We start from the raw sequence: 27,024 nt of genomic DNA on the forward strand, positions 1-27,024 counted from the left end.
ATGTGAATGCCCTTGAGTTTACTCACAACTTGACATGTCATCTACCCCAAGCTACTTATGACTAGGCTGGTTCATCTTAAGATTGGTGAAATGCTTCATGGGATTTTCTCAGCAAAGACTCCTTAGGGTCACATGACTAGGCTATGCAGCCCGAAGGCGGGACCTAGTAATGGCTGACTGACCATGCTACATTAAACATAAGTCTATAAGTACGATGGGCCCGCCCCTACTTGGTCCCGAGACTACCTGTGGGATTACTCCACTCTACACTGATGCCACATCGATTGTTATCTCCCACACTACTAGTCGTGTGGTAGCACTATCATAATTTTAAACATATAAATACGGTACCGTGCTCCTGAAACTGTACTAAACCATGTCATTCGGGTTCTGATATCATATAATAAGTTCCATATACTAAACATAACTGTTTCGTATTTCATAATAATAACTGTCATGTACATATTTCATAAATTTTGTCTGATCATACTTGATTATGACATCTGCGCCAACATGAATCTCGGCATCTGTGCCGACATAACATAACATGAAACACGGCATCTGCGCCGACATAACATAAACATGAATCACGGCATCTGCGCCCGCATAACATAATATACTGAACATAATTTTTCTATTGACCTAATTGGTCACACCCAATTTTGATAATGACAAATACTCTTGGTACTGATGGTTGTACTAAGGCTTCCATGCAAATTCACTGTGCATGTGTATTCGGACTAAAAGAAATAACATGATGGTGTGTGGTGTTCATGCCAAAGAATGAAGTTTTATGTGTTATATTTGTTTTTATTTTTCATTTTCTTCATTATAGGATGTAATATTTATTATTAACTATACACCCTATGGCCTGTAATATTTTGCATCAACATGATAGGTAGGTATGCTCAAATCGACCCTAGTTGGACTTTAGGTACCTACATAGACCATAAAAAGACCTTAGAGATCACCCTTCGATTGACCTACGTCGGATTTTTTCGGTGTCCTAAAGAAGACCTAAACTGACCTTAAAACTCCCTATAATTTATAAAAATATGCCTTATTTTTTAAATATATATGCTTACATGAATAGGGTTTATGTATAAGGAACTTGAACCGAAATGTATGAAAAATACATGTTTGGTCGATCGTACTTGAAAGCACTATATCCCTCGGTCGACCGAACCAGCCTAGGTCAACAGTTTGACCATGGCTCGGTCGACCGAACCATACCAGTTCAATTATGCTGGTCGACCGAACTTCCCCTAGTCAACACTTTGACCTTTTGGTTAACCAACCAGGAAAGTACTCCCATGTCTTGGTTAACCGAAGGTCCTTGGAAGATGCCACAACTGCCCAGTCGACCAAACTTCTTAGTTCAAAGTGTCCCGGTCGACCGAACCATGCTAAAATGGAAAAATCGCCTTGGAACCCTTAGTCCGGTCAACCGAACTCTCAGTTCAAATTTCTCCCGGTCGACCGAACTTGGTCACCTAGTCAACCAAACCTCAAGTTCGGTCGATCGGTGCTCTCAGGTTGGACATTATTTTTTACCACAGTTAAATTTTTGAAATAGGGTTAATGTGCTAAAACGTTTTAGAATAATACTAATAATACCCTTGGTATCCCCAACGGTCATAATTTTTCCTATGCCTATATATATCTCTTCATTTGCAAAATTAAGGCAAGATTAGCAAGATCATTAAGGCCAAAATTCTCTCAAATTCAAAAATCATTTTATAGCCTATACTACTCCCATACACTTCAAAACTTCATTTTCCTTGATCATTCAAATGTTGTGAGTATTTCTAAAGTGCTTGTGTCTAATCTAGTTTGCTCATACTCTCATTAGATTATATTGATTGTTTGATTTTATGAGAGTAAAAGCATTAAGTTCTTCCACTAATTTAACTTGATAAATCTTGTGTGAGAAGACTTGGAAGGTTGTGGTTCTTGCATAGTTATTACAAGACACCTAAGCCTATATTTTTTGTGTGCAAAATCATTTTCGAAACTTGTCTTCAAACACTCCTTGTGCTTAGTACATTGAGAATATCTTGTTGAGTTTGTTTTAATCAACTTGCTTAAGCATATTTGAAACCTTAATCCGATCTTATGTTTTTCACATATTGTGTTTCAAATCTTACTTTGATATACACTCTAGATTTGGACTGATAATCTATATTTGATTGAGTGTGTAGCACACATTAGAGTACTGAGTATATTTACATATCATACGTGCTTGCATTATTGCTTAAGCTATACTAGTGTACATACCTGCTTGTGTAAGAAATGTATTTCCGTGTACAAATTTTATACACATTAGCTATATTTCAGGCACAAGCCTGAAGAGGGAGACTAGTTTTGCGGAATAGTCCCGAACTGGCTTAGACCCGGTTATGAAAGTTAGATGTGTCATCCTGGTAAAGCGTGTTGGTTGAGATTAGCCCCTTGAATTGACTTGGTTATAACCGGTGCCGCTCCACCCGTTAAGTGAGCCGTAGTGGAATCTTTGTACTAGTGTAGCCAAGGCGGGGACGTAGGCAATTTGGCTGAACCTCGATAACATATTGCGTGTATTATTTACTTTTCCGCACTTTACTTTTATTGCACGTGTATGTTTATTTATTTATCGTATAGACTAACCCTAAGTTGTATAATACTGCTGTTAAACCGATTGACCTAGGCGATAATTTTTAAATACCCAATTCACCCACCATCTTGGGATTACACCAAAGCTAACATTTTCTGTACTGATTAAATATGTAAAATCATGATTCTTGTACTGTTTTATAATTGCCATGAAAACTATCATATCATGCTTGATCTGGGAAAAACATTCTATTCTGATATACATATTATATGAAAATTAAACTCATGCCACACAGAAATAGGGTAACCTCCTGAATGTAAAATCTGTTCCAAAATCATATTTTCTAATAAAACACGTTTAAAACATATCTCTATTCATAACAGTATTTCCCAAACATAATTATATAATATTTTTATTTTCTGAAATTTAATGCTGTAAAATAATTCATAATTTCATGGAAGATTCTGACTTAGTTTATCTCCTTACTTGACTTACTGAGAAACCCACAAAACCCCCAATTCCTACACTTGCAGTGTTCCCAGCACAGCACCCTAAAATTAACATTTTCCCCAACAAAATTTTAGTATTTGCTTTCCTAACATATTCTTCTCAGAATAGAAACTCCAAATGCCCAATAAAATCAAAATTAACTAACTTACCTAAATTTTGTGATGGTTTCCAAGTTAGCCTGACCTACACATCACTCCAACAGATGTGAAGAGAATCTTCCCAAGAGGGATGTGGCGGCTTTGGATCATCAATCTGGCGAAGAACGGGGCTGGAATCAAGGAGAGAAGGTGAGGAGGGCAAAAATATAGAGAGAGAGAGACTCCATATGCAAAATTTCTCACCCAAAAACCAGGGTTTGAGCTATTTATACCCCTGCCTTCGTCGACGAGACACGTCACTTCGTCAACGAGATCAAGAAGAGAGTTCGTTGATGAACTCATAACCCTCGTCGACGAATTTCAGGCCCTGAAATAGCCCTCTTGGTAATTCACCGTCAACGAGACACGTGTCTCCGTCGACAATCTTAATAAGCCACTTCGCGTTTGTCAACGAGGAGCTGCTGTGACCCTTTTTTAAAAATTTCCTTTTTTCTCTCCTTTATTATTTAATTGCTATAATTTTTCAAGTCTCTACAATATATATATATATACATATAAGTGAAGAGGATGGATCAGATCTGAATTGATGGACCAAATCAATAGGTCAATTTTGGAACCTTTTTTTAAATTGAAAAAACATTTTTTGTTTATGAAAGTCGTACATGAAAACAAAACAAGACATAAAATAAATCAGAACTAACCTCCGATTTTCAACTCCTTCAGTCTTTTCGCTTTCCTTTGGTTGTGGCTTAGCTCCTTAATCCCAAATTCTGACCTTTAGCAACCTTCAAACTCTCAATCCAGCCTTCCACAGCTTCTCCAATTCTTCAGTCTCAACTTCTTGAGAACTCTCTAACTTTCCTCACGATTGCTTTCTGTGTCTTTCTTCTCTCATTTGAGCCCACTAATTATAAACTTGAAGAATCAATTTAGATTAAATTCGATTTGATCAGTCAATTTTTAATTGATCAATCAAATTTAACACAAATTGATAATTTGACCAATCATGTCAATCAATTTTATTTTTTATTTTTGCACATGTCTAATTTTTTTTCCTTTCTTTGCAGTTCAAAATCATTGTAGCTTCAAAGATTGCTAGCTCACCTCCTCTTCTTTTATTCTTTTTTGTTGTATTTTTTTTCTATTTTTTTTATTTTTTTATTGTTATGTGAAATTTAAATCTCCGCATTTCCCCTTTTCCCTACATTTTTTATTTTTCTTATATTTCCTTTTTTTTGTATTTGTATTTTCATGAAATAAATAAAATGTCTTTTTTTTTTTTGGTTATATAAGCCCATATTATTTTGGGTGTCTCATTTATTAATCGACCTTAAAATGAGACTAAACGGGTCAAGACTAATCTTATTAAAAACTATGAATTTTTAAAATTAAATCAAAAGTTACTTATTCAAACATAATTTAAAGGCGTGTTAGGTATCATTGTTGTTTCTTATTTTTTGTTTCCATTTCTCCACAGTGAAAAAACATATTATAAAATCGTGTTTGTTTATGTTATCTGTTTTCTGTTTCTGTTGCCGATTTTCAGTTGTTTCAAAAAAATTGAAAAAATTGTTTGTTATGATTTTAAGTTATTTTGGCAATCTATTGTCAAAAATTTTAATATTTAAAAATAATTTTTTTGGATTAAATTATTCATTTTATACACTTATAAATTAAAATTAAAATTAAATAATCATATAAATTTAAATATAATTAAAAGAAAAATAAACATGAATTTTTTTAAAAAATAATAAAGCCAATTACAAAATACTTTTACGAATTTTAAATTGTCATGTCCAATACATTTTTTTTTTGTAAAGTAAATTTTAAAAGTAGAACAATTAAGTAAAATAATTGTAATAAATTTTATTTTTATCATAGTAATATTTTAATGTTTATTTTTTATAATTTTATTATTTTAATCATATTTTTATAATATTTTTGATTTAAAGATGAAAATGAGCATTTTTTAACTAAGTATTTAATTTGTATTAGTTTAATAAATACTAACCAAAGAGATTGCTGGTTTTCAGTTTTTTAGTTTTAATTTATAATTTTTGATTTCGTTTCTAGTTTTCATATCTCAAATTTTTAACCATAATACCAAATGAACCCTAATATTTGAATTTGAATTTTACTCTCTTCTATTGATAAATTTTTTTAAAATATAAATAATAACATGATTGGTGATGATTAAAGAGAAAAATAGCATAATGTCAATTTGAGATAAACTCTCAATGAAATATATAAATTAACGAGCTTCCTAATAGACATATCTATTTTTGATGCAATATATTAGAAAGTTAATGAACTTAACTCATAAGTTAACTCTTAAGCATGTTAAACATGTGTCTTATTTGAGCCACTTAAATGAGTTTACTCGTGGATTTAACAAATTGAGTTTTGTCTAGTTCAGGCTTGACTCATTTAGTTTTTGAATTCAAAATTTAAAATAAACATTGACTCATTTATTTTACGGAACGAGTTCCAATGAATTATTATCAAATTATGCACCAAATTAGCTTATTTGTAACTCTATTTCTAACAAAATAAATTAACAAATTTCACAAAATTCTTTGAAAAAAATAATAAGGCTGCGGGTGCGAAATGGTGTGATCAAATTAACAACTGTCACAGAGTTCTCAAAAAGAAAATACATTTGATTTTTTATTTGATTTTTTCTTTCTTTTGAACTTCTTTTAAAAAAAAAAAAATTTACGAGGAAACCATGACCCAAGATTACATGAACCGTGTCATGACTGACGAGTAGGTGCTATCAAAACGACGTCGCGTTATATCTTAGTTTAATTACGAAAAGCCCACAAGTCATAAATTGCCATCGTTTTTAAGTCCAGCATAAGTTCGTAATTTGATTTTCTGGTGAATAAAGTGTATTTTTCAGCCATTGAAGTTGCCTCATAGCTCAACTTCAAAACCCCCCCTTCCTCTTTCCCGTTGCGAAATGGTATCATCAGTTTTCTCAGCGTCCCCGAGTTTCTCTATCGCTTTTCGTACCAGAGCATCTTCCGTTCCATTGTTTCCTCACAGGTGCCTCTCTCTCTCTCTCTCTCTCTCTCTCTCTCTCTCTCTCTCTATATATATATATATATATATATATGATTTAATTTTTTTTTCATTTTATCAGTTCAAGAAGTTAAACTTTAATCGCGAATATCTGGTGCTCTTTTTAAGAATTCTCATTTTCATTTACAGAAGTTCAACCAAGTCAGTAGTTTCCGCCTTGGGAGATCCATACAATGTTGCTTCTAGAACTGGTAATTTCGAATTTAATGCGAATTTCTGATTATTTTCGAAACATTCATTTATTTACTCGCTTCAAATATATAGTGAGTTTTGCTGCAACTTGTGGTGGGTTAGTCTGAGTTGACAGTTCATTTTGTTGATTGAATGTAGATGTTGTTCCATTCATGTTTTGATAGCAAAAACTTAGATTCAATCTATGGTGTGTGTGCATTTTTCTTTTTTTTTTTTTTTGGTTGGTAACTGGAATTTTATTGGGAAATAAGAAATTGGAATTTAATTGAAATAAGAAAGCGAGTACACGAGGGATATAATACCAGATTACGTATTATGTTGGTAATTATTGGAGTTGATGTTGTGCTGCTGCCAGGATTATCCAGAAGAAATTGCAGGTTACCATTAAAGCTTGAGGAGCAGGATCGCCATGCTAGAAATTTGAGGTAAATTGCTGCTATACTTTCTTTGTGAAAGAAAAATGTAAGGTTAGTTAATTGACGATTAGCTAAAATTATAGTTGTTTGTTCATTTATTGCATATTGTGTGCCGCCTCTCAAGTAATAACTTCACTTGGAGAAATTTTAATTGCACAATAAACTATTTCTCTTCAATTGACCTAGGCTCTTATCACTGTTACTGTTACTGTTAATATTAACATCAGCAATATCACACTTATGTAATATATTTCCAATCTATTTGGGTTGGTTACACAAAACTAGTATTCCATTTCTTTCTGTTTGGACAGCAGATACAAAGATAAACCAATATATAAAAGTAGTTCGTGAGAAGTGATAACACAGATGGCATGGTCCAACTCGCATTTCATGAACCTGAACTTGATTTGGGCCACTAATAAGGTTGATTTACTGTTAACTAACTTGATCACCAGCTCTATGCTATAAGAAAATATTATATTAATAAAAATATTATGATTTGATATAGGTTAATTTTAAATATGAATAAATAAGAAAATAAACATGCTATAGTTGTTTTGATAAGAAAAGAAAGTCACCAACAATTTTTCTTTTGGGTGTAAAAGAGGTTTTCTCCCAAATTGATTACTGACTGAACTGTGATGGGGTTGATTTTAATCTGAATGGATGGAGCATTTAGTTTTGCTTTCAAAATTTATTTAAGCATGGAATCAACAAGGAAAGTGCAATGTCTAATTACTAATAAGAGCCTCATTTTGACGCTGAGTTTGATTTTTAGGTATATGGGAAATTAGCATTTCATCTTTAGCAGTTGTAACCACTTTGCCTGCATGATATGAAGCAATACATTTCATATAAGAATACTCTAGTTTTACATTTTAACTTCAAGTTTAGCTCCTGTAGCTTAAGGAACTTTAGGAAGACTGTAAATCAACTTAGTTATCAGAAGTTTAAGGTCATATTGCTTGTTTATTGCATAATAAAGGTGGATGTATATCCGAACTGTTGTTTGTGGAAGTCCACTGGGTAATGTTTTCTTGTGTTAGGATAAGTTTTTATTGGTGGAAGAAAAACAGAAATAGATGTCCTAGCCACTCACCAACAATTGAAAAACTAGAAAGTGCTTAACACAGGCAGTTTCTTTTAAAGGTGAAAGTGTAATTATCTGTAAGTAAATCATGGGGTGATGTCTCAGACTGAGTATGTGGGGGAGTCTGCTGTATTTTAACTAGTCTGGGCTTGTCTCAACTACAGAAACCAAAGAATGTTAAAAGGAAGTCTTGTTTGCACGCCTCATATTGGTTTATCGTTTTCAAGCCCATATCCGGCCATGCACACAATTGCCTGGTTGCTCTTGGGCTAAACTCTTATGTGCTTGAAAACCCTATTTGTATTAGTTTAATTACAAGAGGCTAAATTAGGGATGAAAACATGAGAAAATGAGTGACATTTAAGCAAAAATCCACGTTTCTGTGCTGCCCCAGCACATAGCCTTGTGCCTTGGGTGCTTTCAGGTTTCCTTTTAGTTTCTTTTTTTGTTCTCGCTGATTTTCTGTGTTTTACTCACCTTGGGGTGGCTGCCTTTGCAAAGTAAGATCTTTTCATATTGTTAATTGTGTTAACTCTGGGACTCTTCTAGAGCCTTGGTTCATTTACTTGGCTTTAATGCTGAACCCTGACCTAGAGCCCTTTTTAGATCTATAAATAGGGTTTTGGAGTGCTTCTTTGGTTCATTCATTTGTCTTGACTTGACTTGGATGTTTATCAGTATGTAAACTTAAGTTTTGGGGTTTAATTTCCTTGGTTAAAGGGTAGGAACATGCTTAGGATTTCATTTAAATGCTTTTATACATGTTTGATTGAACTATGCTGGACTTAAAAACGATGGCAATTTATGACTTGTGGTCTTTTCGTAATTAAACTAAGATATAACGCGACGTCATTTTGATAGCACCTACTCGTCAGTCGTGACACGGTTCATGGAATTAAGTTGTCTTATGCAAACTTGTATTCAAAAATGGGTTTTGATAATTGAAAACATGTATAATTTATGACTTGTGTTCATTGGCTTGGAGTTAATCGTGTAAGCTTTTTAATTTGGGGTAAGCTTTTTAATTTGATTGAAGAATATTGGATTTGTCCTTTTGACTTTGGAAGTGTTTTTGTTGTTTCTTTTGTTGGCTTTGTGAAATGAAAGAAAAGCAAAGCTTTGTCGCAGTCTGCTGTTTATGCAATTATTTGAGGTTTTTAGTTGTGGAGAGAACGATAAGATTTTTCATGATCAAGCTTCATCTTTAGATCTTATTTGGGAAAAGACTGTTTTTGGCTTCTTTGTGGGTGTTTGCTTCTCATTGGTTTGGTAATATGGCTTTCTTTGATATTCAGTGATATTGATTTGCTCTTTTAGCCTAGCTTTTGGGTTTCTTTGTTTTGTACTTGTTTTAGTTCTAATTTTCATTTTTATTTTCATTTTGTGAAATGAGGATTTCTTATCCTGTTTATAACCCCCTATCAATGACAACAACAACAAACCAAGCCTTTAGTCCCACCAGTTAGGGTTGACTACATGAGCCCTTTTCATCCAATTTACAAGATCATGGGAAATTTCCTCAGAAAAATTCAGGGCTATTAAATCCTTTTTATTTCCTTCCAAGTTATCTTAGGTCTATGCCTAGTCCCCTACCCCTTTTACTGCCCCTTATAGTAACTAGCTTACTAACTTACTCCTCTTTGCTGGTGCACTATTTAGCCTTCATTGTAGATGAGCAAATCATTTGAGTCATCCCTCCCTTATCTTATCTTCTATAAGAGCTACAATTATGAACTAACTTACGAGGAATATGTTCACGCCTTTCATCTTTCAACATTATACCACTCATCCCCACCCTCTTCTAAAGAAATGAGAATTCATAATCACCTATGGTTTTATTAGTTAGAGATGATGACCCGTGATTGGGGTTCCTATCAATTGGCTTGCACAACATAAGGGTGATGGTCTACAACCAAGTTGGGATTCCTAGCACTCAAGTGTGTTGATTAGTGCTGGTATCAGGGTTCCAACCATTTCATCTTCATTACCTTGAAGTGGAGGTTTACCATAGTAATAGTTCAAGTTAATGAAGGCTCCTGCCATTAAGTTTAGTAGGTTAGATGTGATGGCTCATGTTAGGTTTTCTATCACTTGGCTTCCATAACCTAGGAGTAGTAAGCGATCATTAACCTTAAAACATTTTGAAACCTATGGTCTGTTTTTATAAGCTTCTGGTACAATTTTCTTCATCTGAACACAAGGAATACAAGAAATGCACACAAAAAATATGTTTGATTAGTGTCATTTTGCAAAAACTGTTAATGATTGTATCCTAAAAACACCCTCAATTTTAGGATACTATAAGGAGTCTGCCACCGCTACTGCCACCAATGCCAGATGTTGGCTGCCCAAAAAATGAGAAAGGAGAAGAAGAAAAGTATGTTTTGAATTATCCAAACACATTCTCTTATTTCACATAAAAAAACTAAACTCAAATTTAATTATCAAAACCCATTTTTGAATACAAGTTTGCAGAAGACAACTTAATTTCTTTTTTGAAAAGAAGAATCCAAATATAAATTTTTGGGCCATAGCTTTCAAAATCATAATTTTTCAAAACTGATTTTCTACAGAAGAAAAGATTACTAAAACAAACATTTTCTAATATCTAAACTTTTCAAGGGACTTTCACAAATCAAAATTTGCATTTTTTTTTTTGGCTCTCAAGGGTGACGTTCCCACTTGGCAAAAGAGGAGCTAGAGTAAGGCCAAGGAAGGAGCTGGTTTAGGAAGAATTCTTTGACCTGAAGTGTTTGTATACACTCGCTGGATTCTTACTAAATGGAAATTCCTCAAGCTTTCTCAATCTGCCAGCACTTTTGCCAAAGTTTATTTCTAATTCTGGAAATGGATAATCATAGTTGAGCATTTATTAAACTTGGAATTGAGTTCTGTAAGAGTATTATTGCTATGCTTTGGTTTTATCAGCAATCATGACAAACTAATTGAACACAATTTGTTTTTGCACTTCCATGTTTTATTACTGTGTTCAATTTTTCCATGGTCTGTTATCCTGTTTTATGTTTCTTATATTTATTTTAAAATGTTTTCTGATTAACCACATACCATGTTTACCCTAATTAATGTCTGTTATGTGTTGTTTAAGCACAGCTATGGTACAATAGAAGCCAAAGGAGCGAATCCTCCAATTATGCCAGCTGTTATAACGCCTGGAGGGCCTTTGGATCTTTCATCTGTGTTATTCAGGAATCGCATAATCTTTATTGGGCAACCAATCAACTCACAAGTGGCTCAGCGGGTTATATCACAGCTTGTAACTCTGGCAACCATTGATGAAAATGCAGATATTCTGGTGAGTTTGTACATATTTTTAAAATTTTTACATTGTTGCAACTCTGACGTCGGGGCTAGAAGCAATGTTAAAGCTCGACTGCTTATAGTTTTTGTTGATGTCCCATGCCATAGGTTTATCTGAATTGCCCTGGAGGAAGCACCTATTCTGTGTTGGCAATTTATGATTGCATGTCTTGGGTAAGATTGCGGATTTATCTTTTCAGTTTTCATTCCTCTCCTTTTTTACTTGTCTTATTATTATTTTTTTCTGCACTTATTGTATCCTTGTAAACTTGCACGTATTTGTGAGATTGATATTGTACTTTAGTATCAGGAGAAAGTTTGTGTAAAAATAAACATTCCCTTGTGATTGGTTCTCACTCATTTCCTACCACAAAAATGCATTGAATTAACATTTACTTTAATGAACTTTCAATTATACTATTTAGTCAGTTATGCTATTTAGGTATATGATGGTATTATCCAGCTAGCATATCCCTTATTTGGTTTCTTTCTTTTTTGTCCCTCGTCTCTCTGTGTATGTGTTGTCTGTGATTTGTTCTTTCTTTTCTATAATTAAATGAATGTGCATGTACAATGCAGATCGGACATGCAACTGATAGAAACTTGTTGTCTCCTCAATCATGCAAAAAATGGTTACTATTGTGAAAAGGATGTATCTTTTTCAGAAGGAAATTAGCTTCCATTTGAACAACTAAGAATGGAGAAATCTTCTCAACTAATTGTTGCTGTAAATCATGCCATGAGACAAATAAGATGTTGAGTACATGTGATGACATGAGTTTCACGGCTGTGTATTTGGTAGCATGGCCTCCTTTTTAAGGGTAAAGGAATATTTATTTTGAGAAGTAGAGAATAACAAAGAGGAGGATAAGGGATCTTCCTAGGATAAAGCAAAATAAAAGAAAGAGAAAAAGAAAAGGAGCAATAAAAAAGATGCATCAAAAGATCAGGCCAACAGCACCTACCTGTCTACCGATCCCTCTAGAAGTTTGAAAAACATATTTATGCAAGGCAGCCAGCTGAAAAAATCCCACATAGAAGCAAGAGAATCACTAAACTTGACCATTTTGTAATCAAGAAAGAACATTTTATGATCGAGAAAGAACAGCCTCAAAGGAAAGTCAAAATTAGGATTACTAAGCAAGAAGTTTTGTTCATAAAAAGATCAAGACAAAGCTCGTTCTCCATGTAACACACCCAATTATGAAGATTTTTTTTCTTCATAGCAAAAGAAAATTAAGAGAGATAAAAGGAGAACAAGTCCTTGTGATTTTTTTTTTTTTTTTGAAAAAAAAAAAAGAAGAAATAAAAATCTATTGCAACTTATTTTGGAAGCCCTTCTTGAAAACAACTCCCATCACTAAGTGACATAACTCCTATTGACCTTTTTATCTTATTCTTACTACAATACAGCAACAACAACAACATCATCATCAACAAGCCTTAAGTTCCACTAGGTGGGGTCGGCTACATGAATCTTTTTCTAACAATTTACACAATCTTGGGCAATTTCCTATGACAATTTGAGGGCTGCTAAATGCTTATTGACTATCTCTTTCCAAGTTACCTTTACTTGTACCCATATCCTTTTTATTGCCATAATAGTAACTGTCTTTCTATTTGGTGCATTGTTTGAAACTATGGGGAAGGGTAGTTGAACAAAGATTAAGATTAGAAACAAGGGTCTTAGAAAATCAATTTGGTTTTATGCTTGGGAGATATACTATATAAGCTATATATCTTTTAAGATTAATGGAAAAGTTTAGGAAAAAGAAAAGGGACTTGCATATGGTTTTTATTGACTTAGAGAAAGCATATGATAGGGTTTATAGAAAAGTTCTACGGTGAGTTTTAGAATACAAGGGTGTATGTAGTACGTATACTGACGGTATTAGGGATATGTATGATGGAATAATGACAAGCGTTAGGATTATAGGCAAAGACGCTAGGGAAATTCCAATCACAATAGGTGTACATCAATTCAACTCTTATCTTTTTGCCCTGGTGATGGATGAACTTACTAGGAGTATCCAAAATGAGGTTCCATGGTGTGTGTTATTTGGAGATGATATTTTATTTATTCATGAAATTAGGGTGGAGTGGAATCTAAGTTAGGATTATGGAGAGAAACTTTTGAATCTAGAGGTTTTAGAATTAGTAGAAATAAGACAGAATATATGAAAACGTAATTTCAGTCATAATAAGAGGAATATTGGAGAAAAGATTCAACTTGATGGTCAAGAAATCAATAGCACTTGCTGATTTTGACACCTTGGGTCAATTATGCAAGCTGAAGGAGAAGTTGAAGAAAATGTAATATGTAGAGTAAAAAGCAAGTCGGGTAAAACGGAGAAGTGTTTTGGGCTTTTTGTGTGATTGTAGAATACCATTAAAAAAGAAAAGGAAGTTCTATAGGATGACTATAAGAGTGGGTATGCTATATGGATTAGAATGTTGAGCAACTAAAAAACAACATATTCAAAAAGTAAAAGTTGTTGATATAAGAATGCTAAGTTAAATGAGTGGTATAACGTTAAAATATAAATGAAAGGAATGAGAATATTCGTGGTAAGTTAGGCGTAGATCCTGTAGAAGATAAGGAAAGGACAACTTAGATGGTTTGGGCATGAGCAACACAGCCAGATAGTGCACTAGTGATAAGGAGTGAGTTAATTACTATGAGGGATAGTAGAAGGGGCATTGGAGTAGGCCTAAAATAACTTGGAATGAGATGCTAAGGATTTAACGCTGAATTTGTTAGAGGGAATAGCCCATGATTGGTGCCTAACTATTAATTTAGTTGCCCAACATTTTGATCCATATAACATAACTGGTCTTACAGCTGTTCTATAAAACTTTTAATTTTGAGGATATTCTACACAATCACACAATATGTTTGAATCACTTCTCCATTTTACCTAACCTGCTTCAACCTTACATTTTATTTTTTTCCTCACTTTCTCCTTCAACTTGCATAATAGTTCTAAGGTATTGAAAAATCTACTGGTGTTATTCATTTCCATCAAGTTTAATATTTTCTCCAATATTCCTCCTACCATGATTGAAATTACATCATATATTTTGGCTTATTAACCTAGATTTTAAAGCTTCTTTCCATAATCCTAACTTCAATTCTACTCCACATCTAGTTTCATCAATTAAAACAATATCATTTGCAAACAACATACACCATGGAAGCTCATATTTATATTGCTAGCAAGTTCAACCATTACTGGTGCAAGCGAGTGAACTGCTTGATTTGTACGCCTATTGTGATTGAAATTCCCTAGACTCCCCTTCTATGGTCCTAAATCTACTCTTTTCCTTATCATATATATCCTTGCTTTTACTGCAATCCAGCTTAAGCCGTTAAAGTCAAGCCTATCTTATCCAAGAGATCTTGAACATCATTATCCTTTTCATCAATCCTCATCACTAGGGAGTTGTAAGTTGGTGGTGTGTCATTCCTATTGAGATAATTCTCTTGTTTCCTCCTTGCCTTACGATTATTAGCATCAAACATAGTTAGAATCGTACGATTCATATCAACTAAGTCTCAATTCAAGTCGAATCTCATGGGTGAAATGTAGTGTGCTTTGAATCATAGGTAAATCAAGCGGTTCACTCGCTGAATCGCAGAATCAAATTGAATTGCACAAATCATGCGATTTGCTTCTATTGGGACACCTCCTGGATTCAGTCAGATCTGACTGCCTTAAAACCCAACCAAAGCCTTTTTGAGCTTCCTCTTCTTATTTTTTTTTGCATGAAGGCATTCCTTACTTCCTTTACCTAAAGTTTTGTCCTGCACGAGAGAACACAAGAGCTTGTTAGTCTTCTCATTCTGCACTTCTGAGTTCTGCCATTGAGAAGAGAATAAAAAAACCAAAGTATGCGGTTCTGCAGTCTACCCTTCAGCCATTGAGAAGAAAACTGGTTGGCTGGGGTGGGTGAACTTGTGGTTGCTTTTTTAAGATCGTCTCTAGATTCAGATGTTACTTTTGTTAATTTTTTAAAATTGTCAGTTTTCTGTATGTTTTAATTTACATTCTTGTTGTTTGAGTTAGAGAAAGCATATGTATTTAATATGATTTTTTTTTATTAAACGCCTCAATGTTCAGTTATTTATTTATTTTATTATACCTTCCTTAAAAAAGTATAAAGTTCAATTCTTTATTAATTTTTCTTGATTCCTCCTTTTTTGTGTTTAAAGAAAACATACAAATGGTTTTTGTTGTTAAACATGTTACACTTATGCTAGGGGTGTACAAAATTTACCGAAAAACCGAGAACCGGACCAAAACCTAACCGTTTGAAGTTTCGGTTCGGTTTTTCGGCTTCTGTAATCGGTTTCGGTTTTGAATATATAAAAAATAGATTTTCGGTTTCGGTTTCGGTTTCACTCAAAAACCGAACCGTAAAAATCGAAAACCGATTATAATTTTAAAATAATTATATCCTGTGGGAACTTTGATTACAAGTACATATGGAAAAAATAATTATACCTACATTATTTTTTTAATTTGAATTATTGGCTTATACTTTCTCAAGGAGTGGGGAAGGATTTTATAAAGGAGGAATGAGAACCGAAGCTTCCCATTTTGGCCATGTGGGATGAGTGCTATTGGGAAGAACCGAACCAATAGCAGCCTACTACAGTGCTACTACCACAGCAGGCATCATCTTCTCCATCTCCTGGTAACCTGCACACTGCACAGTGCCGAGTGCCAACTGCCATGCCCTCCGACGCTCACGCCCACACTAGCAATGCTCACGCCCACCACCTACGCTAGTCACCAACGCCCACATCTCCACGACGCTCACGCCCACCGCCTATGCCAGTCGCCAACACCCACATCTCCACGCCAACGCAGTCACACACAGCAACGCCCACACTCACGCTCACACAGACACACACAGCAACTCCAATGCCCACATCTCCACCCCCACGCTCACACACAGGCACACAGCAACGCCCACGCTCACACCCGTCGCCCACGCTAGTCGCTCACGGTCACGCCCACATTATCTTGGTGATCTGGCCATCCCACATTGGTTGGAAATGGGAAGAAAAAAGTTTCCTCACCCTATTTATTGAAGTTGGATCTGCTTAATCTCTTCCGTGCTGGGCTTTGTAGTCAAAGCCTTGGCCCAGTTGGCTGTGGCCTGACTTGGCTTTATGTAATTATTTTTTTATTTTGTTAGTTTGAAATTTGGTAAAACCGAACCGAACCGTAAAATAAACGGTTTGGTTTGGTTTTAAACCGACGGTATACGGTTCGGTTGCGGTTTAGTAGTTTTAAAAACCGAGAGGTGAGGTGAGGTGAGGTTGACGGATTTGGCAATAACCGAACCAAACCGAACCGTGTACACCCTAACTTATGCCATACACATAAAGTTCTAGTTTTAGAACTCTCTCTCTCTTTCTATGTCCCCTCTGAATTGTATCTTAAACTCTTAGTGCTTTTTAGTTTTAACTCATAAACTTTGAAATTTTTATATATATTGTAAATTGCAATATGCACATTAACTTACTAATTTCTCTATGCTTTATACTTTATGTGGGACTCGAAACTATAGACTTACTTTAAAGACAAGCACTATTCCAATTAGCTGCATGATCAATCCATTGTTGAAATTTTAATGTATTTTACCATTTTGTTAGTTGCTTAAGCATGCATGCCATTTAGAATTAATTTTCAAATTTTGCATCAAATCTTACATTTGATTCAATTCTTGATTCATGAAATTGGGATTTCGATTCATGATTCAAATCTTGATTTGACAACTATGGCACCGAAAGTGTTTAATTCATCCTTAAAGATATGTACCCCCATCTAAATCTAGTCTCGGAGTCTTTGGCACGAGGGAGATGTCATTCAAAGAAGAGTCTAAAATCTAAATTAGAACCACACTAAACACGAATTTTAGCCAACAATAATCCATCATCAAATACAATGCCAAAACCACTCTTCATGTCCAACTTGTCACCCTATTTTTTAATCCCCCTTGAAACCTGCACCCTACAACTCTTATCATTGAAACCACGCTTCATATCAATCTAGTTCTCCACAAGTGAAAAGCTCTTCATTATTCCTCTTTAAGTATTTCACGCACAAATATGGATGAAGTCTTTGCTCTTTAAAAATATTGCCCATCTCAAAACTTGATTGCATCACCCTCACTCAACTCTCAACTAGCTGCCTTTCAAAACAAGCCAAAAGTAGCTGCCTATTAGTGCCATTCGTCTGGATACCACCAATGGCTTTTTGATTTCCTTTATCAATCTGGGGTCTCTAAATTGACGTGTTAGTTCCAAAATGTGGATGCACCTGCATATAACTTGAGCAACCACCGTCACTGATACTGGAGAATAAATTTTCAAACATGAAACCCCTTAATTGAAAAAGACACCTTCAAATTAGCACCCAAGTCCGAACTGTCGTGATGTTCACTATTGTAGCTCAAAATGACACTTATAAGCTTTGCTCCTCATTGTCTTACGCTTCTTCTCATTGGCCTATAGCTCCGTCCACAGGCTACACTTGGCTACCCATTTCTATGGATTTTAGGATTGGCCCAGATTTATATGTTTGTCTTAGGGCGGAATCATTGTCTTACCACCTAAGACCATAAGCTATACGCCATGATGCAAACGAACTAGATCTCAACCTAAAGAGATACCTTGGCCTTATTGGTAGGAGTAGCGGCTTAGATCAACTCATTAGGTTGATTGTATTGGTTCTTCCCACAAAAGCTGAACTGAGTTTATTTTACCCAACAATCAAATACCCAGGTGTATTCCTCCACAATTGCACTCTCAAAAAATATATTTTTAGTGATTGATGAACTCACTAAGAATATCCCAAACGAGATCTCTTGGTGTATGTTGTTTGCAAATGATATTGTCTTAATTGATGAAAGTAGGAGCAGAAATCAGAATGGAATCTAAGTTAGAACTTTGAAGAACCGCTTTAGAGTTTAAAGATTTTAGGATTGGTAGAATTAGGACAGAATATATGAAATGTAATTTCAGTAACGTAAGGAGTAGTGGAGAGAAGACTAAACTTGATGATCAAGAAATTAATAGCACTTGTGGATTTCGATATCTTGGGTCTATTATGCAAGTGAAGGGGAAATTGAAGAGGAGGTAATAGATAGAATTAAAGCAGGTTGGGTAAAATGGAGGAGTGCATCAGGCATGTTGTGTGATCATAGAATACCTTTAAAATTAAAAGGAAAGTTCTATAAGACAACTATTCAGAGTATTGAGCAACTAAGAAACAGCATGTACAAAAAGTAAAAGTTGCTGAAATGCAAATATTAAGGCGGATGAGTGTTATAACATTAAAAGATAAATTAAGGAATGAGCATGTGAACAATAAATTAGGCATAACACCGGTGAAGACAAGAAAAGGGTGGGGCGTCTTAGGTGGTTTGAGCATTTGAAATGAAAGCCTAGTAGCGCACTTGTGAGGAGGAGTAAGTTAGTTATTGTTTCTGGCATGAAAAAAGGTAGGGGTAGGCCTAAAATAACTTGAAATGAGGTAATGAGGAAGAATTTAATACTCTTAATCTAGCAGAGGAAAATGCTCTTGATCGGACAAATTGGCAGAAAAGGATTCATGTAGCCAATGCCACCTAGTGGGGCCCAAGGCTTGTTATTATTGTGCTTAAAATAACTTAGAATGAGGTAGTGAGGAAGGATTTAATAGCTCTTGATCTAGTAGAGGAAAATGCTCTTGATTGGTTGAATTGGCGAAAAAGGATTCATGTAGCCAACCCCACCTAGTGGGACTTAAAAATTTGTTGTTGTTGCCCCTGCCCCCCCCCCCCCCCTCCCCCTTCCTCATCCTCTACCTCTTTTATCCACCACAATTTGCTCGATGCAGCAATGCTTTGGTGATTCTACATTCTTTTCCCCTTTAGTACCACTTACGTACTAGGATTAATCTGATTAAGTATTAAACTCAAAAACTTATTGTTTTATATTCAAACCTCAAATCCTTTTATGCCTGCATCTGACTCTTAACCTTCCACAATCCTCCCCATCTATCTGTTTTGCAAACACCCAGAAATGAAAATAGAATATCCTTTCCTGTTCTAACTCCAATGCACTTCAAGAATTTTCTCCCACAAACAAAATGCCTCATCCAAATCAGAACTACAGACAAGCAATCAAATAACTGCCTTATCTCTTACAATGATATGTATATGGTTTTTTTATAGAGAAAGAGAGGGGGGTGAACCATCAAAGTTTATAGTACATTTGGTTTGGGCTGGAATGATTTTAAACTTCAGATCCCAATTCCCATAGAGAGAGAGAGAGAGAGAGAGAAGTGAACCATCAAAACAATTTATAGTGCATTTGGTTAGCACTGGAACAAAATCAAAATTGAAATGGAATTAAAATTGAGATTGAGAGAGAGAGGGTGGCTTCACAAGATTTATAGTACATTTGGTTAGGGCTGGAATGGAATCATAATTCAGATTGAGAGAGAGAGGGTGGCTTCACAAGATTTATGGTACATTTGGTTAGGGCTGCAATGGAATCATAATTCAGACCCCAATTCCCAGAGAGGGAGAGTAAGAGGGAGAGAGGAGGTGAACCATCAACAGAATTTATAGCATTTGGTTAGGCCTGGAATGAAATCAAAATTCAGACCCCAATTCTCATTCCCATGTTTGGCAGTACATTTGTTAGGGCTGGAATGGAATCAAAATTCAGACCCAAATCCTATTCCCATCTTTGGTATATAAAATGACATTAGAATTACATTCTGACCAGAATGCTAATTCCCCCACTGAAGGAATGTATTCCTTCTTTTACACGTAGGAATAGCAATTCCATTTATGACTTTCTTTTTTAAAAGACAATTATAACCCTCAGCAAATAAGAATTCCAAAAAAACATGCAAACTGACTGTCTCTCAGCCGTGTTACTGTCGATGATGGTGGTGACAACACAACAAAAACAACCACTTCCTTTGAAAAATGGCTTATTTTTCATTCTGTTGTAATCATCGTTGAAAAACATCTAGCCTTGGAAAGGAATTGAATTGAGATTCTGACGTTCATTTTGCATGACAAAATATAGTTCACATTGCAACAATATTCTGTTCATGTCTTGATTCCATTGCTATATCAATTCTTTTCCTTCTTCAATTCCATTCCCCAGACCAAAAGTAGTGTTAGGCTTTTGCCCTGAAAAATCTCTCTTTCTCTCTCTCTCTCTCTCTCTCTCTCTCTCTCTCTCTCTCTCACACACACACACACACACACACACATATAAAATTATTGGAACATTGCTGGATGTCTTTCATCTTCTACCTGGATGTTGGGTGTGACCAACCTCATGTGTGCCACATGCGGCCTGCTGCTATCAGTTCTCTATCAATTCTTTGAAAATCAAGCATATTATGATATTTTGTATACTCATCTATAATTGGAGTGCACACAGTGATTACATGTTGACTAAAGCTCATTAAAGCATGTAAATAAATTCTCAAGACTCTCAACAATCCTGTGCATTAGATTCTGAATGCATCCTTTGTTGTTTCTTTCATCTCCATCTAATTTCAATCAAGTACTTACTCTTTTTGCGCATTCAGATAAAGCCTAAGGTTGGCACCATATGTTTTGGAGTAGCTGCAAGTCAAGGAGCACTTCTTCTTGCTGGTGGTGAAAAGGGAATGCGTTATGCAATGCCAAATGCGCGTATTATGATACATCAACCACAGAGTGGATGTGGGGTATGAATCATTTCTTTGGTACAGTTTCAAATTTTTTGGCAGAAGATTGCTTGTGGCAGAATTTTCATTCTAATTGCTACACTTGCAAGCAAGGTGTGGAGATCATTCTGACAAACTGTTCTGGGCTTCTGGCTTCCTGCAATTTTGAATTTTGCAATTTTTTATTGACTGCTATGCCTTGATGAGTAAGGTTAGCTGATCAGCTACATGAGCAATTGAGAAGTATGTTTAGCATGAATCTATAGTTTTATCAAAATGATAGTTGCATTATATGCAAATACATGATTCCAACAATTGAGGAAATAGATATTGTGTGCCACATGAGCCTGTTGGTTTATAAAAGTTTCCTCGTTACTATTTTTGTCGTTAGGTCTCTACTATTACTAGGCCACTCTGATATAGTTGATTTGTCATTATTTCACATTTTCATGTTATATTTCCCTGGTTCATAGTTTTTCGGTCTGGCCATTTTTGAGAGGATAAAACTGCTGCTTTGCGGCTCCAGTGCCTTGCATATGACTTAATTTGAAAATCAAAGGTGGGCAGCTTCATTGATTAATTTTATTTGAGAAAGGTAGGTAAATAATCCATAACGAATCACTATGAGGCCCCAATTCTTGGCTGGAAGTGTAATCCTCTTGGCCATCTGTGGTTCTGCAAGTTACCAATATAGTTTCATACTACCCAGGTAAATTACTGGAAGATATTCATTTTGCATGTCATTTTTTTTTCAAAAAAAAAGTAATGTTCTAATGATCGACACAATGGGTCTCAAAAAAATATTTTTAGATTGATATTTATTGAGTGGTTTTAAATGATGATGGTACTGATGATTTTATTGATGGGGCTTCATGAAGTTGCCCATGATGATCTTAGCGATACTAAATTAACCAAATAGTGGCTTTGAAAGTTGACTCAGATTTTAGTGAGCTAGCTTAGACAGTTTGGCTTTTGTTACTTGTTCGCTTTTTGTTTGTTTTTTCTTTTAAACGTTCATGTTATATAGGCTTTTTTATTGACTAATTTGTGTTAAAAATCATGTTTTTTGTACTTTTTTTTTTTTTTTTTTAGTGTTTATTCCTTTTTTTCATTATAAGCTGGTTTGATTTAGGAATGAATTTGAACACTTGATCTCATTATCAAATGAGGGCTCTATCATATAAGATAACTGTTATTTTCCTAATCTTGAGCACTTACTAGATAATTATTCAGGCTTATTATATTTAAATTTATCAAAAATAACATATAAATGCTTCTTATATATATATATATATACCATTAGTAGTATCTTACAATTCTTGATCTGATCTTGCTAACCTATCCTGCAATCCCACTTAGGTTCCTGATTTTTACAACCTTGATTACAATGGTGTATGGATGAACCTTTCAGTCTTGGATGATCTAATAATACAACAGCTATTTGCCTTCAAGATAATCAATTATTTGAAGCAATGCTGGAACTGTCATCTCTACAAAATCTTACAGTTTTTTTACCCTTTTCTTGTTAAAAAAAAAAAAGTAATGAACAATTTGACTGCCATTTTCCTTTCATGGTATGAAATAAAACTGCATGTGCATGTGTGAAAGTTAAATCATTTAGAGACATGATGGTTATTAGATTTGAAGCATGTTGACGTAGTAAGCTCAACAAATTTTGTTAATCACATCTTGCAAAAGCACTTTGCTTCATTTTTACAGTATTGATCTGTGACTTTTGTGCTTGTAGGGCCATGTGGAAGATGTGAAGCGCCAGGTGAATGAAGCAGTTCAATCTCGGCATGTTAGTCCCTCTTCCATTCCTGATTGCATTCTCTAAATGATCTTGGTATAACTAAATAGGAGTTTATTTTTTTTGCTATGTGATAGGAGTTTAATTTGCTTGCAAACGAACCAACCAAATTGAAAAAGGTCTGCTTAAGAAAATTTTCTTGACTTCAAAACCAAAACTGTTATCTTAAAGTTGGTTTAAAGGTTGTCATCAGGCAAAAAAAAAAATTATTTAAAGCTTGGGTGCTGGAGACTGATGGTATGGTTTTTGTTAAAGTAGATTTAAGAAATGTTTCTGGCATACCCATTCTGTGATCACCATCAAAGCTTCAATAAAGAACATTTATATAGTATTTCAATGAAATATTCCATATAATCATCACTAATTAATGTAAAGTATCTTTCATTCCCCACAATAATTGTGACATTTTTAGGAAATAAACCGGCTGTAAACTTCTCAACTATATGCAAATATTTCAATGACATAGCAAACTAATGTCACGACTCACTTATCATATTATACACGCCTCTTCCAAAGCAATGATATCCTCTTACACAGGTTCATGCTTCAAGCACAATGAAAATGTCTGTTTTTCCTGTTATTAAAAAATTGTATGTTTTTCCAATTCCTTCATCAAAATAAGTCTCCTATTGGTCTTTAGTTCTTCTCCTGATATTTTGGTGTAGAAAATTGACAAAATGTATGCTGCTTTTACTGGCCAACCTGTGGAGAAAGTGCAACAATACACAGAAAGGGACCGCTTCCTGTCTGTTTCTGAGGTAATAACTCAATTCTCTCTCTACACTCTGCTCTCTCTTAATATTGGTAAAAAATTGCAATGTCAGTTCCCTGATAAGAGCCTCATGTGTTCCCTACACCCTAGATGCAGGGTGGACTGGGCACCCTGCCCTGAGGGAAAAATATAACTAAATAATAAAGTATTTATTTATTCCTAATGATCAAAGGACATTCCCAACATAAAGACCAGTTGATTTCAAAATTCATGATGTTGCAGTCCTAGTAGCTGCTCACAGCCCCTTGCCTTTTTTGTTTTTTATCAGTAAAGGGTAAATTATATTGATCAAAGGAATATGTACAGATAAATCTGAAAAATACACCGAGAAGGGAAGCCAAAGCTCCCGATCTAAAACAAACAGCATCAAAACTAGGAAGAACCTAGAAACAAGTACAATCAAATTTGGGCACAAAGCTTACAATCAAGTAGCAACAAAACTAGGAAAACCTAGATCCAAGTACAATCAAATCTGGGAAACCCCAGAAACAAAGGGAATGCAAGATCAAATGAGCTCAAGGAGGCCTATACCCCTTGTTCCTTTTCTTCCTTTTCACTGGCTGAAACCCTTTATCTTGCACCATTACATTCCCATGGGAATTGCCAATCAATGGCACAAGAGGGCTTTTTCCTTTTTCTTTGAACTTTTCAGCTTCATCCATAACAGCAAGGGAAGCAATACCTTTTTCCCTATACAATTCAGATTCTCTCCGCCCATGCATGGAAGTAGCTGGGTTAACCTTAACTGCTTCAGAGGACCCTGCAGCGATAACCTTATCAGCATTAATCTTGTCATTAGACCTGCAAGTGACCAAGCCTACATCCAAAGACTCTTCAATTGTATCAAGATCTTTTTTCTTTTTTCTTTTTTCCTTTCCTTTGTTCAAGTTCTTTCTTGTTTTTACAATTCACTTCTGTGTGACCAAGCATATTACAGAACTTACAGAATTTTGGCACGTTTTCATAAGAAACCTCTTGAATAAAAGTCCGTCCATTAGGCATACGAACTCTCACACTATGCTTCAGTTCTTTAGCAACATCAATCTCAACCATCACCCTGGCAAAGGAAATACTTTCCCTGTTGGTGATCAGTTTATCAGCATGTACAGGCCTTCCTAACATAGAACAAATCTTCCCAAGAGCACTCAGAATCCAAAGCTCAAGAGGAAGGTTTTTCAATTGAATCCAAACAGGCAAGATGCTCAGTTCCTCATTATTAAATTGAAAAATGTCTGGCAATGTTTTAAGAAACAAAGGCCTTCCATATGCAAAGAAAGGACCACCTTGCACTACCTGAAACATGTCCTCCTCTTTGTAGAACTTGAAAATGATCCAGCCACTCTTATGATGGTAAATGTCAACTTTAGCATGCCAAGATGAGACAATATCATTAAGGGTGAATTTTCCTGGGAATTTGCCAGCAAAGTACCCTGCTAAGCAAAAATTCCACTTCGCTTCAGGGTCAGCCAAATCCTTTTCTTCAATTAGGGCTTCATCACCACTCGAATCAAAAGAAGGGAGAACACCACAGTTTTCTTGATGTCTATTTTTAGCAAACATTCTAGCCCACGAAACCTTCTTAATCCCATTCATGAAGCCTTCCTTTTTCCCTCCTGTTGAGGCAATTTGACAAACACTTCGTGCATTAGCACCCTTACTGCCCTTCACCTTCTTTAGATCCACAATAGACGTCTCCTTTGCCCCATGCTTGAGTTGCCATCACAGCTAAAACTTCCTAAGGATTTGTTACCTGCAGAAAGAATGAAGCGTCTCGCACCATGTCCTGTGTACATTTGACAGTTGAGATTTCTAATGACCTTGCTTGCCTTGTTCATAGTTTAAGGGGCTGTTTGGCATCATTTCTATATTTTTGCTTGCCACAATATACTATGATGCATTTGTTTACATTTATAGTTTTTTCTTTCTATTGTTAATGTTGCTGTTTGTATATTTATGACCTACCAATGAATTTTTTCTTTTGCTATAAAGAAAAAATCTTCAGTTGTTGTGGCAATCTACTACATTACTTTAATATATCTAAAATTAAATTTTGCGTATTAAATCATTCATTCTATACAACATTTTTAATTAATTAAAATTAAATGACCATGTGAATTTAAAATATAATTAAAATAAAAAATATCCTTAACATTTCCAAACTTCTGACAAAAATGTTGTTCAAAAAATTATTTTTACCATTTTTCAGTTGACTTGCACAATAGAATTGTTCTTGGGCCACTTAAAAAACAAGTTTAAAATATAATTTGATTTTATAATTGTAAATAATTTATAATTTAATTATAATACTTTATAATTTTTATTTTTAGCATTGTTATTAATTTAAACATTCTTTAAATTTTAGCTTGATTAAAGGAACAAGAGTTCAACTAGGTTTTTATTTTAGATTTGGAAATATCTTTTTTTAGTTTTTAGTTTTCGTTTTAAATTTTGACTATGATACTAAATGAACCTAACTTTGTCATGGCAGAATACCAACTAACCATTTCTTTCCACTATTTCCTCTTGCAGGCTATTGAATTTGGTCTCATAGATGGAGCGTTGGAAACAGAATACTGAATTCAAAACATTCACAGGAGATTTGAAGATACCATTCTCTTACATCCTTCATTATCCAAACATGTAATGTTACACAAAAATGTTTTGGCAGGTGGCCTCCATTTGTATGCTAGTTATTTTGTGGTCACCATTGTAGATTTTTTTTTTTTTTTTGAAAGTTGTTTTCCTTTTTGTAATGTTGTGGACGATGTTAGAAACTTGGTGGCTCAATTTCTGGTAAATTTGGCGGAGTATAAAATGTGAATTTTTTTTTTCTCTTTTTATCTCTTTGCAAGTTTGATCCATTTTTTTGAGGAGGTATTTGTTAAGCTTTCTACTTGGTAAGTTTTGTAAGAATTAAATACAAAAAACACTACAGAACAAAAAATGTTTCAAGGCACGTTACAGTATTATTTTTCTTAAAACGTTATTTGTTCCCACCAGATTGGGTATGTATTGAGTCAAAAAATACGTTTTAAGGATACAATGAATTTCAAAATATAATTTGATATCAATTTGTGTCATACACAAACGAAAACTGATTATAAACATTCTTAGAAAAATTTGAAATAAATTTTTGGAATTCTATTTTTGTAGAAAACAGATCCCAGATTTGAAGATATAAATTGTGAAGACTTTATATGAGAGAGGGAAAAAGAGTGATGAAATTTTCTGTATTATTCTTGGAGTGAATTCTGCCTTTAAACAGATCGAATTATACCTTTTTCGAAAGGTTACATCTGTTCATTCGCAAAGCAAAGCGTCGACTTGTTCGAGCCTTGGTCGACACATTCTGAAAATTAATTATTTTTTCATGTTCAGAAGACTTGGTTGCACTTCCAATGTCTCCTGGT

General features: G+C 34.7%; 1 protein-coding gene across 1 annotated transcript; it reads left to right on the forward strand.

The window, feature by feature from the left end:
- The first annotated feature begins 6,024 nt into the window (after positions 1 to 6,024).
- Positions 6,025 to 26,452, forward strand: LOC131155551 (ATP-dependent Clp protease proteolytic subunit 6, chloroplastic). The gene is made up of 9 exons (XM_058108773.1): positions 6,025 to 6,249; positions 6,415 to 6,476; positions 6,833 to 6,902; positions 11,095 to 11,296; positions 11,410 to 11,475; positions 20,913 to 21,053; positions 22,780 to 22,833; positions 23,508 to 23,600; positions 26,144 to 26,452. The coding sequence occupies exons 1-9, from the start codon at positions 6,164 to 6,166 to the stop codon at positions 26,189 to 26,191; spliced, it is 822 nt and encodes a 273-aa protein (XP_057964756.1). The 5' UTR covers positions 6,025 to 6,163; the 3' UTR covers positions 26,192 to 26,452.
- Positions 26,453 to 27,024: the final 572 nt, after the last annotated feature.

Source organism: Malania oleifera, chromosome 5, assembly GCF_029873635.1.
Source record: "Malania oleifera isolate guangnan ecotype guangnan chromosome 5, ASM2987363v1, whole genome shotgun sequence".
In the NCBI taxonomy this organism is placed as follows: domain Eukaryota; kingdom Viridiplantae; phylum Streptophyta; class Magnoliopsida; order Santalales; family Ximeniaceae; genus Malania; species Malania oleifera.